Below are 12,857 nucleotides of genomic sequence, written 5' to 3' on the forward strand. Positions count from 1 at the left end.
GATAGATAACTCTCATAACCCCCCATTTAAGAGAATGTTTAAGGTGATTATTCACCTCCCTTGATGCTTAGCATTCTTCTTTTATGTTCTTTCATGTTTCTGTATAAGTAGAAGAAGCATTTTTTTTTTACACTTTAAAAATACATCAAACACAATAGTCTAAACACATTCTCTATTAGGCATAAGTTATTCGACTCGAACCTTCCACCCAAAAGTGTCTTTGTGTGGAAGTGGTGTATTAACCTTAAAGTTCGTGCCGGCAAATACAATTGAGCACCTCGGTTGCACCAGAAATTCGTTTTCAAATCAGTGATTTGCATCACGAGACACCGATATTATTTTATTGTTTGTGAAATTACCTTTTTTATCCTACTTAATTATTTTTATACTGTTTGTACTAGGCTACTTTTAAAACAACAAATGTAACTAATTTAATCTATATTTGTATTTTATCACATAAGTTTTATTATAAAACCTCATTTATAATACACATATAATGACCCAGGGCATTACCCGGGCCAAAAACTAGTTCAATACAAATTATAATACTTATTTTAATGCATTTTCATTTTTAGCATTTAATACTTATATTTATATATGCATGAAGCTACTTTATTTATGTTAGGTATTAATGATATTTTTTTTTATTATTATTTTACTAACTACATACATTCAACATTTTTTTTAATATATTTAGTTTAATATATATATATATATAGAGAGAGAGTAACCGGGTACCCAAACGGTTCCGGGTCCAAAAAATTGAGAATTGGGATTGAAACTGGTTGCAACCAATTCTTTAATTTATTACCCAGAATTGGAACCACCGGGTCCAATTCTGATTCCGTACCCGCCGATTCCGGTTCCAATTTCGAGTACCCGGAATTTTTGTTTACCCCTAAAAGTAACAGTTCATAGTATGATTATTTGACAAAAGTAGCAATTAATACTAAAATATACAGTATTAAAATTCATACAAATATTGTTTGAAAAGTAACAAATTTTGACAAACACTTCTCGCTACCTATAAACGCTACTTGTATAATTTTTAACGTTTGAGAAAAACTACTTAAATACTACCTCTATTGCATATCGCTACTTAAATCGTTACCTTGCCAAACACTTTTACTTTTCAAAAACTTTTGGAAAGTATGGTCAGAGTTACTTGGTTGGGGGTTACTCAGTCAGTCAGAGATTACTCACTTGGTCGGAAGTTACTCGGTCAGTCAGGAGTTACTCGTGTGTTAGTTGGCCACACACAAAATTTGTTGTTTACTTTTTTTCTAGTAATGTTTTAACTAGTCAAAACTCTACCGCCAAACATAACTTTAGTGTTTTTTATTTTATTTTACTTAATTTTCATTACTCTTTAAAATTAAAAAAACCAACGAAAATACGAAACAACAGTCTGCACTCTGCTGGGTCACACAGACACAGCTGAGTAGCTCACACTATCTCCTTGATAACTTCCGGAACCCGGCGAGAAGCAGGAGAAAGTTGGCCTGAACTAGCGCTCTGGCCGCTCTGGCCGGTGTAGCCATTGAATATCAACTAAGCATAGGTATTTTCTTGCGTCTTATTTGTGCTAATTGCTGAATAAATTCATCATAAATTATAATAATTTTGTTGCAAATTACTATCATTATGTACTGTAATTTGTCTAAGAATCAAGCTTTACCTATGGCATTAAGGGTTTCTTCACAACCCAATTCACTTCACACCTCAAAGATTCAATTTTTATCACACGGGGTTTATCCAAAACCCTCTTTAAACCCTAATTGTACAATTTTTGCTGCTCCTCTTTGTGGGTCTTCTCAAAGAGCTCATAACGCGCTTCAATTTCTTAAACCCACAAAAAATCTGTTGAGTTTTGGTAAAATTTGTGTTGAATTTGGATTGCCAAAGTGTGAATTTAGGGGAATTAGGAGTTTATCAAGTTTGAATAGTGCTGCTGAGGATAGTGGTGTGGTTAGAGGTGGAAACTCTCTGCCTTGGTTAGATGATAGTAAAGTGAGGGAGGCGAGGAGGCCGGAGAGGCCTGAGAGAGTTGTGAAAGCGAAAGTTGGAAGTAAATCATCCTGGGAGGTTTCAGCTGAGAAGTTTCTTCAGAAAAGTGGGAGCTCATCAGTTCAGGATGAGAGAAGGAGGAGCAGGCCGGTTGACGTGGCAGAAAACTGGCATAAGCCGCGTTTTGAAAGAAATGATAATGTTGAGGAAAATGGTGATGAGAGGAGGAGGAGCAAGCGGTTTGACGGGGAAAAAAACTGGCAGAAGCCGCACATTGAAAGAAATGACAATGGTGACGAAAATGGCGATGGTGATAATGATGTGATTGATGATTCTAGATGGAATAAGATAAGGATTAGGGCTAGTAGAGTGGTGAATGCTAGAGTGGGTTTTGAGAAGCCAGAGGTGCGAAGGTGGAATAAGCAAGAAAGTTGGGGTAAAAAGACTTTTAAAGAGGCAACTGAGTCGAGTGTTCCGAAGATGGTCGGGGAAGGAGTTTACGGGGTTGGACCAGTTTTGGCCGCTTTAACTGCCGGAAGAAGAGAATTCTATACTCTCTATGTTCAGGAAGGACTAGAGTTGAGTAAGAATAATAAGAAAAAGAAGGATAAGAAGGGTTTTGAAAAGGTGTTGAAGATTGCAGAGAAGATTGGTTTAAGCATTAGAGAGATTTCCAAGCATCATCTCAACATGGTCAGTGATAACCGCCCACATCAAGGTCTTGTGCTAGACGTTTCTCCATTAGAGATGGTGAACATAAAGGAATTGGACCCTGTCTCTGTTGAACAAGACCAGGGTGTTCTTTGGGTAGCTTTAGATGAGGTCACTGATCCCCAGAATTTGGGAGCCATCATCCGATCTTCATATTTCTTTGGAGCATCAGGGGTGGTACTGTGTAGGAAGAATTCAGCTCCTTTGAGTGGTGTGGTGAGCAAAGCCAGTGCTGGTTCACTTGAGCTGATGGAAATTAGATCTTGTAAGAACATGATGCAATTTTTGACATCGTCTTCTGAAAATGGTTGGCGAGTTCTTGGAGGCTCGGTTGCTTCTAGAGCTGTTCCCGTACGTGAGGTTGCACCAGGAGAACCCACTATTCTTGTTTTGGGGAGTGAAGGAACAGGTTTGAGGCCCCTAGTTGAGAGGTCATGTACTCAATTGGTGAGAATTCCAGGAAATATTCCCATGGATATATCACTGACAGGAGTTGGGGATGATGTGGAAGCTGACACGGAGAATAAGTTGTCTGGTGAAGAGTTTCTGTCCTTTATGGCTGTAGAGAGTTTAAATGTCAGTGTTGCAGCAGGTGTTCTTTTGCATCATTTGATTGGAAACAACTGTTCAAGCGATAACCAATCCAACCATCAAGTTGACTTGGATACAGATGCCCTTGATTAAGCTTAGAATTTTGGCCTTCAATTGTAAGTCATATGCTCATATCTGCTTGTGACTTTGCCAAATTTTGTTATTCAATAGTAGTTCAGGACCTTTTTTAGGGTTTTCTATGTTTTATAAGAAATTCAATTTGACAAGTGAGATCTATACGAGTTTTGTTGTTCTGTCAAGATTAATCTGAGAATTATACTTCGCAGTATTTCCAATGACCCCCCTGCATCAAAATATATACAATAGCAATTACCATGCCCCTTGAAAATTACCATGCCCCTTGAAGGACCTCTCTCTCTCTCTCTTAAAGAACCAAAAGAAAGGGGGGAGATAGAGGAACAGATGAGATGCCTATTGTGCTCTGTTGTGCATGTTTTAATCATCGAAAGTCTAATTTCTCTGCCAACAGTGAGCAGGTTGCATATCTGGGTTTTACTTTAACTTCGTTGTGATTCTTCCTTTCACAGAAAATATATGACTGGAGTAAAGTTAAGTTATATATGTACATGATGCTACTACTTTCCTCTCTATATGTGTGGAAAGTTGTAGAATATGTTGTTTACTTCATCATATGAGTAAATCAGCATTTGCAATTGGGAAACACAATGAAGCAGTCCAAGTTGATAAATAAAAGGCACTTAAAATAATGTTACGGCTTTAAGGCTTCCCTGAATGCATGCATGTTTGTGTTATCACGCTAATAGTGAAGATGAGGCATGAAGAAGTGTGGAAAAAAATGAGAAAATGCTCCTATATGATCACTCAAATACTGAAGAGCTGGAAATGGCTCAATATGAGCTCATTTCCAATGCGTTCTAAAAGTGCATGTCATTCTTATGTTCTTTTTTTGGGATCCAACTGGTTTTTGGGGATATTCTAATTGTTTAAGAAGCATAGATGCTCTGATGAAGGTGTGTGATGCACTTGTGCTCATCAAAGTCCTTTTCTGATTGTTGCATTATAAGTTAAGATTTGTTTGATCGAGTTTGAGCTTAATCCCTCTTGGAAGAGTAACCCATTGTGAGCCAGCTTTCTTGATTCAAGAATATCCCACAGTTAGTTAGGATAGATTGGCTGTCGGCACATTCCAAAATTAAGTGGATAAAGGCCATTAAGCTGAGAGAAATTGGATAGAACCCAAAGATTTTTCTGACTGGAACTGTATTTATTTCTCATTATTTGAAGGCAAGGCTGAATAATTTCACAGCTTGGGCTGCGTCGATCCTCATAGGAAGCAGCTAAAAGTTGAAATGCAAGCTATTCACAACCAGCTTATTTCTCCCTTAACAAACTTCTAATTTAACCATTATATCGGTCAAGGTTTGATGTCTTTGACCGGCATTTGTGTTCTCTATCCAACAGGCTTAAGCTGTCTTACTTCTTTTATTGATTAAGTGTGTGAGGGATCAAGACCATTTACCTATGGTGGTTGAATATATTTTTATTATTGCCTGAAAAATTATGCATGCAATTAACTCTTAATTATTTTCTTAACTCGTTGAGCTATATCTTTAAAGATAATATGCAGTTGACAGTCTTGTGTATTTGTGTGCATTACTAATTTAGTATCATGATAAAAAATCCTAGTTTGAGACTTTGAGGCGGATGTGCACAAGTGATGTGAACTTGATAGCTGAACCATTACTTATCTAATTTCTTATTACCTGATTAAAAGAGGTGTAGTATCCCGGCTTTCTTGCTGTGAAATTAGACTTGATACTTTAATTTTACTGCAGTTTTGATCTTGTTCAATGCATTCTGAAAGTGCATGCCTTTTTTTTTTTTTTTTTTTTTTTGGGGGGGGGGGGGTCCCTGACTTGGTTGAGAAGCGTAGATGCTCTGATGAAGGGGTAATATGTTCACCCACGTCCTGTCACTGAATGTTTAGAATCGAACTCTTTTTGCCTCTTGTTGCTATGGAAGTTTAATTTTGCTTCTTGGAAGAGAAATCCATTGTGAGTCAGCTTTCTTGTAGAAAGCAGCTAAAAATTGAAATGCAAGCTATGTACAATCAGTTATTTGTCCCATAACAAACTTCTCAATTAACATTTTTTGTTCAAGGTTCTATATCTTCGACCAGCTTACATTCGTGTCCTCTATCCAGTCGGTTTAAGTTGTTTTACTTTTATTTTGATTAGTTATTGCATATTCTTTCATCATATCCTTTGATGCTTTAGATGCAGATTGTTATCTTGGGAAGCCCAAAGTTTCCCTACATTGTCGTCGTGTGGTTTGATGAACGCTTGGTAAATTTGTACCTTTTACTTACTCCAATATCTTTTTAATTTTTCAGGTTTCAGGTTCAAACTGACATGAGATTGAGAGAACCCTCCCTTGTGTTGTAATATAGATGTCAGCCGAGTCACCATGTCAACACTAGCAGTCTTGCAGACACTTTGTTGCTCAACCTCCAAAATTAAGAGTTGCTCTTTAAACTCCCTGCCTAAAGTCAGTGTAAGAATATTATTGAAATGGCATGCTTTTGTAAGCCTTTATAACATTTTATTCTTATTGACTGAAATAGGTAGAAAATTGATGTTTTCAGACCCCAATTCTCTTATCTATGCATAAATGTTTCAAATTCAAATATACTACTCCTATGTAGGAGTTTTGGAATTACTCTGTACATCTGAAACAAATCTCTTTATAAGATATGAACACCCTTTCCTGCATAAGCTAGCCAGCTAGGCCTGCAGAATCCCAATCTCCGGATCAGTAAAAGGATGGCCATCTGTGTGTTCCCCCCGCCCCCTCCCACTCGGCCACACCAAGAGAGCGACAAGAGAGATACCTCGTTTGATATCGCTCTTAAGCTGTAACTTTGTTCTTGGCTCTCATACCATTATAATCACTGTAATTTTATTGCTGCATATGTCAAATGTAGTAGGTCCATGAGATAGCACACTTCCATCAACATGGAAAATGGTCCCTCCTCGTTTCACAACGTCATTATATATTGACTCACTTGGTACACTATTCATATATGAGCTTCGACATCACCTTTGGTCCAGCTCTACAAAAGGGGAAAGGAAACATTACTAGAACAGCGACCCAATAGGTGTTAATTAATGGTGGTAAACTGGTAATAGTAGCGAGTTTGTAAACATTTTTGTAAGGAGTGATAGTCATCCGTTCTTTTCCTTTTAAGTATACAAGTAACTCAGACGTGGATTTTTTCTTCAAACATTGAACAGTTGTCAAGTCCTCACATATGGCTGCATCTCTGGGTCTCCATCGAACTCTTTTAGCAAAAAATAACTTATGTCATTACATCTAACTTGCATTCAGTTGCATGGTTCATAGCAAATAAGCAAAACTTGGAATTACATCTAACTTGTACTAGTTGAGATTGTAAGATTTGTAACATTGTAAAAAGCCTAGAGCACTTTATGTAGAATCATCATTTCATTTTCGCTTGAAAATTCCATTCTTGGTTGATCAAGACCAACATAATTAGCACCAGAAGAAAGTTGAATAATTGCATCATTATTATTATCCAAGTATATATTCTCTTTGGTTATAATGACTTTATAACGCCAATATTGATGTTTGTTAAATAAATAATGGAATTGGGAACCAAAGTACCAAACATACAACGTTGCATCCAGCGGCCTAAATTGGGCCTACTTACATTGTGCAGGCAAAAGGGCTTCAATGATTAGCTTTTCATCAAATCATACCAAATTTTCATAAACTTGCTTTTAAGTTACAAGTTAATCTTAAGATATAAACATAACCTGACCTTCAAATTAAAACCATAGTAAACACAAATAGGCTAACCGCTAACATAAGCTCACTTAGGCCCTGTTTGGTGATAGCATTTGATTGTTTAAGGTAGCGGTTCGTTTTGACCAATGAAAATACTACTAGGAAAAAAAAAAGTGTTTGGTAAGGTAGCGGTGTGAGTAGCGATTAGCGGTAGAGGTAGCGTTTAGGTAGCTTTCCTCAAACGTAAAAAATAGTAGCGTTTAAGAGTAGCGGGTAGCGTTTGTTAATTTTTGGTTACTTTTTTTTAACAATTTATATTAGGAAAAATTGGCCGCAACAACATCAACTATGACAAAGGTGCGTGCAACAACATAACCTTTCGATGGTGCACTCCACATCACAAACTATGCACTTGGGTGCAAATAACAGCATAAATGTCACCAACTAAGTTGTCTAAACCTAGATTTCATCAAAAAGTGAAATTTTCGTTCAATAATTTTAATGCTTTTTATACATAATTTAATATATTTTTATTTAATTTCATCCTACTTGATTTTCCATCTCACTTGACTATGTAGTCTTCTCTTCCATTATTGATTGTTTCCTTTAACATCACTTTTCATCCTCCATCATTAAAGAGATTATTTCAAAAAAAATTCGCCATTATTTTCTTTCGTTTTCTTCTTCGGTTACTTTTTTTAGCATCTCACGTGATTGTCTTAGTTTCCTCTTCCTGTATTTAATTTTCTCCCTTTAAATTACTATCACTCTCAACCTCCACCATTAAAGTGTTGTACATTGAAAACAAAAAAAAATCAATTTGGCCTATTCTAAAATCTGATTCTGAAATTGTTTTTTGAAGAATTAAGTATTTTGAAGCATTTTGTGGGCTTGCATGGTATTAGAAATAGACTTTTTATCCTAAAATTTAGAGGAACGAAATGGTTTTCGGATGATTTTCTTTTATTTATCAACTAAGTATTTGACTAATGGAGAGGGAGATGCAACTAAATCAATCACATGAGGTCGATATATTTTTTTTAAAAAAAAAGTAATTGATGAAGCGAACAAAGGAAAATAATAGTGAAAACTTTTCGAAGGAATTCGCTTTAATGGTGGAGGTTAAGAAGTGTTTAAATGAAAATATTTAATAGAAGTAAAGGTTAACTTAGTCATGCGTAATGGAAAAGCATGTAAGTTTAAAAAATATTTAAACAATAATAAAATAATGAAGATTCTACTTTTCCCATGTAATCTTAGTTCATTGGTGTCATTCATGTTGTTATGTGCACCCAAGTACATAGTTTGTGATGTAGCCAACACTCTTGAAAGGTTATGCTGTTACACACACTTTTGTAATAATTGGTGTTGTTGCGGCCAATTTTTTCTTTATATATTTTAATAATGCAAATGCTACTTTTGCCAAACACCCATACGACCATACTATCAACAGTTTCTTTGACAGTTAATCTCTACCCACTATTAATCAACAGCTAGTCACTACCTTAACAACTACTGCTACTCGACTGCTAAAAGCTACCCACTACAATTTATTGAACACGCATCAAATTTTGATACCTTTTTGATTTGTAGTAACGTAATGGACTTGATAAACATATGTAATCGTCATCTCTATTATATCACTTGTTTTAAAAAGTTTGGAAAGCTACTTAACATTTGTAATTACGTAGGGATGTTGCAAATTGCAATTCATCTGATAAATCAATTGAAGTTTGATAAGCAACGGAGTATAAGAAATCGGCAAATCGCCAATGATTAGAGGTTAGCATGAGCATGGTTTGAAAGCAACGGCAGCAGCAAAGTAGCATGTTATGAATAGTGCTTGTTTAAGAAAAACAGCATATTGACAGCACATTCCTTAGCTATGTACCCAATTGCTCTTAGCATATTCCCCACTTCCTTAATTCATTGACCTTGACTCTTCTGAGAAATGAGAAATACTATTTTGCCAGCTGCCCATTTCTCTCTCTCTCTTAATTTACTTTATATGTAAATTTTCTTGTGTTAAAACATAGGGCTATTTTTAGATTTGTTTTGTTCTCAAAATTCTTTGTATAAATGGTAGTATTCCTTAGTTTGATACTCCCTTTGTATCTGAATAAGTGTATCAGTTTGAGAGACACATATACCATTATTATATTTAATTGTGTAACACCAAAAATAATAAAAAGTTGATGTTATAAAAATATAATGTACATCGTAACTAATCTAGCAAAACTTTATATAATATCATGTGGCCTTCAGCTTCATATATTAGTATTATATATATCTAGTCAAAGTTGGTATGTGAATAGTGCAAAAGTCAATGCAAATTGATCCACTTATTCATATCCGAAGGGAAAAATTTTGTTTGAGCGTCGTGAATTTAGCAAACATACCTGCATATTTAAGTTTTTCTCTTTCGCTACTTTATAAAGGGTAGTCATGAATAATAAGATTGTTCACCCATGACCCATATGAGTATTAGAACTTTGAGACGAAGAAAATAAACAATAGAATAATTTTAGAAGACAATCAAATATTCAAATCTCATGCATGTCAATAACCATAAACTTCTCAAAGTGTCTTGTTAACCCTAATCGATCAATAAAGGAAAAGTTGTCAATTCCTACCTCAATTCTAAATAAAGGAAAATTGACAATAACAATTAAGTACAGAGTAAGTGAAACACAAGAGACAACACACAATTAAACCAAAAAAAAAAAAAAAAAAAGTGTAAACTTAAAAGAGTAGTGTTATCGATGCATTCATCATTAATAAGCAACCAAAAGTGTTATTATGAAAATAATTCAATTTAAAACATTCTTTATGATGAATATGATAAAAAAAAAAATTAAAAATGGAGGAAGTACATACTTACAAGTTTAATCAAATTATCATGTTTTAAAGCATTAAAAAAGACAATAATCACAAAATTAAACAAATTAAAGAAGACAAAATGCCAGAAGTTTCACTACAATATAACAGCTAATTATTGTACACATCTAATAATGAACTAGTAATCTATTTCAAGCTTCATCTTTGGAGATATATATGTACATAGTGGATTAGTGGGTGACAAATACTACTTAATCAACTGATGTGTATTTGTAGTTCTTGACTTGCATTGTTGGCAATTTAGCATTGGATTTGATTTAATTAAATTTTAATTTGTGACTTGTAGAATTAGACTATCATTGACAAATGACAATTTAGTGGGACCTTAAGAACTAACGTCACACTTATCAATCTATATTATTTACAGTAAGCATTCCTAAGCAAGTATATCAATCTATATTAGGTACTTTTAAGCAGTTAGCAGTCTTCCTTGGACCTTCCTTTAACTGTCAAATAATAGTGTCATTTGCGGTTGGTCCTGATGATTTGGTCCTTAGGACTTTAGGAGAGAAAACTTCTTAAAAATACTTATTATATATCAAATGAGCAAAAATAATTTATTAGCCGAGTGCGTGTAAACTGTGTAAACTCCCACATTGGAGATGGAGTTGCCCAAGTTGTAATTTTGGCATGCGATTGCATGTTAAACTCCGTATATGACAAGAAGGGACTAACACTTTTATTTACTTGCAAAGTACAAGTAGTTTTTATTCCTTATAGATTATCAAAATAAGTAAAATAACCGAAGTAAAATTTGATATCTTGAAAGTACGCATCAAGAAAGATCTAATAAGATCCTACATGTATATACTTATATTTTCTTAATTTGGCGGGTTAATAAATAACAAAAATGACGAAAATTTGATAAACAACATTGGATGAATAACATAGAAATATACACTGTATTAATAGTCAAATTTAGGTCTTGTTGGTATAAAGTTCACAATACAATAAACCAAAACAACATTAGGGAATAAGAAGGTTCTCTATTATTCATACGAGGGAAAACAACAATGATGATTGATGACAGGAATGTATGTGATCGAAGCTTGGTCTAAGATTCGAATCAAAAACCAGCATCTTCTTCAAAAAAAGCAACAAAAAAGGAGCCCCTATAATTGGGTCTTCATGCATGTGCCATTCATTCCTTAGTTCACTATATATCACCAAACTCCAACTCATTCCCACACGCTTCATAAATCCCTTAACATTAAGTTCCCACGTACCAAGCGCTTCATAATAAATCCTTAAATATAGTTTTGATGTACCAAGCTAGCTATAATGAATTGGACACTCCAAAAGAAAAAAAACAAATAAATAAATTACGGGTAGGAGATTAAGTTTTTTTTTTTTTTTTTTTTTTTTTTTTTTTTTTTTTTATTTTTTTTGGTGTTAAAGAGCCACAAGGGTGAATGATGATCAAAATCGATCCTAGGATCTCCAAGAAGCGGGAAGCAAGCTCTAACCACTTAAGTTATCCTTCACTCTCAGAAGATTAAGTTATTTGATGTAATAGAAAATGCTACTTCTTTTAAGTTTTTCTTTTTTTCCAACCAAATACAAATTATCGTCCAACGAAAATTGTTTACATATGACTTACTTGGTAAGTGAAACTAAATTTGAACTTTATAAATACTTGTACAATTTTGGTTTCTAAATAAACAAATATTGTCAGCTTTGTGATGATTTTTTAGCTCTTATACTAACGTCTAATCAAACATAATAAATTAATTAAACTGCTAAGTACCAAACAAATCAAAAGGTTTCGGTTGGTTTAGTAATATCTGGCTTAATTGCCAACAGGATAATTTTAATAAACTAAACATTAATAGATATATTGCTATCAATTTCTTGGTCAAAGTGTGTCAAGCGATTTAATTTAAGTTCGACTTTCAAGTCAGGTAAATCATATTGAGTAATCAAATACGATTGTATGAGTTAACTTTGCTAGGTCTTCCTAAGACAATCTAGAATCATAAGGGTCATGTTCACCTGATTTTCACTTATATAAACTTATACGATCTTATTTCATCTGAACCTACCTAAACATATATATATCTAAACATATAACACCATATTATAACTTATGACCCTTATTATAACTTTTTTTTTACTGAAATTAATTAAACTTATTAAAACTTGTTAGTTGAGATGAACACTACAAGAGGGGGGTTAATTGTATGTGAGTTCCTAGTGACTACTTTTGCGGAATTAACATAGAATATAAAAAGAACTTAGCAAAACACACAAGATTTTACAAGGAAACATTCCAGAGCCCAATTGGAAGTAAAACCTCGACCCTCCAAAGGATTTCAAACACCAAATCAATCCACTATAATAGGGCAAATACTCCTAGTTACAACCTATTATAATCAGACCTTTACTCACAAGTTCCTGACTGAACTTGCTACTCGATAGGACCCTATCCTATCCAATCTAATTAAATCCCAGACTTAGATTCTACTCGACACTCCCTGAATGTCCACTCTCTCAACTTCAATCTAGAAGCCTACAATCTGTATGCAATAAGCTAAACACTCGCCCAAACCAAAACAATACAAACTCTTTGACTCTAATATGTGATAGGAAAGCTACACATGGAATCTGAAACTAATATGACATAGTTTAGACTTGGCAAACTTACACTTAAGAGCTCTCTTCAGATTCTTCACGCATAAACTCACAAGTTGTGTAAATTATGAATTTTACTTTATATACAAGAAGTACTCGTATCAAAGTAGGGTTTTCAAAAAGATAGAAATTATAAAACTACCATTTTCATAAAACACGTTTTTAAGTAAATCATTTGTAAAGAAAATCTTTTTAGAAAACTTATCAAAGATATAATTTATGAAAAGAAT

The 12,857-nt window shown here is 34.1% G+C and overlaps 1 protein-coding gene across 1 annotated transcript; it reads left to right on the forward strand.

Annotated features, from left to right (window-relative positions):
* The first annotated feature begins 1,349 nt into the window (after window positions 1-1,349).
* On the forward strand, window positions 1,350-6,079 carry LOC110707687 (uncharacterized tRNA/rRNA methyltransferase slr0955-like). The gene is made up of 2 exons (XM_021885716.1): window positions 1,350-3,425; window positions 5,684-6,079. The coding sequence occupies exon 1, from the start codon at window positions 1,645-1,647 to the stop codon at window positions 3,400-3,402; it is 1,758 nt and encodes a 585-aa protein (XP_021741408.1). The 5' UTR covers window positions 1,350-1,644; the 3' UTR covers window positions 3,403-3,425; window positions 5,684-6,079.
* Window positions 6,080-12,857: the final 6,778 nt, after the last annotated feature.

The sequence above is a fragment of the Chenopodium quinoa genome, unplaced genomic scaffold (assembly GCF_001683475.1).
Source record: "Chenopodium quinoa cultivar QQ74 unplaced genomic scaffold, ASM168347v1, whole genome shotgun sequence".
NCBI lineage: Eukaryota > Viridiplantae > Streptophyta > Magnoliopsida > Caryophyllales > Amaranthaceae > Chenopodium > Chenopodium quinoa.

Bases quoted from the DNA above. Each gene is read 5' to 3' on its own strand.
- LOC110707687 (XM_021885716.1), top strand. From the start codon at position 1,645: ATGTACTGTAATTTGTCTAAGAATCAAGCTTTACCTATGGCATTAAGG.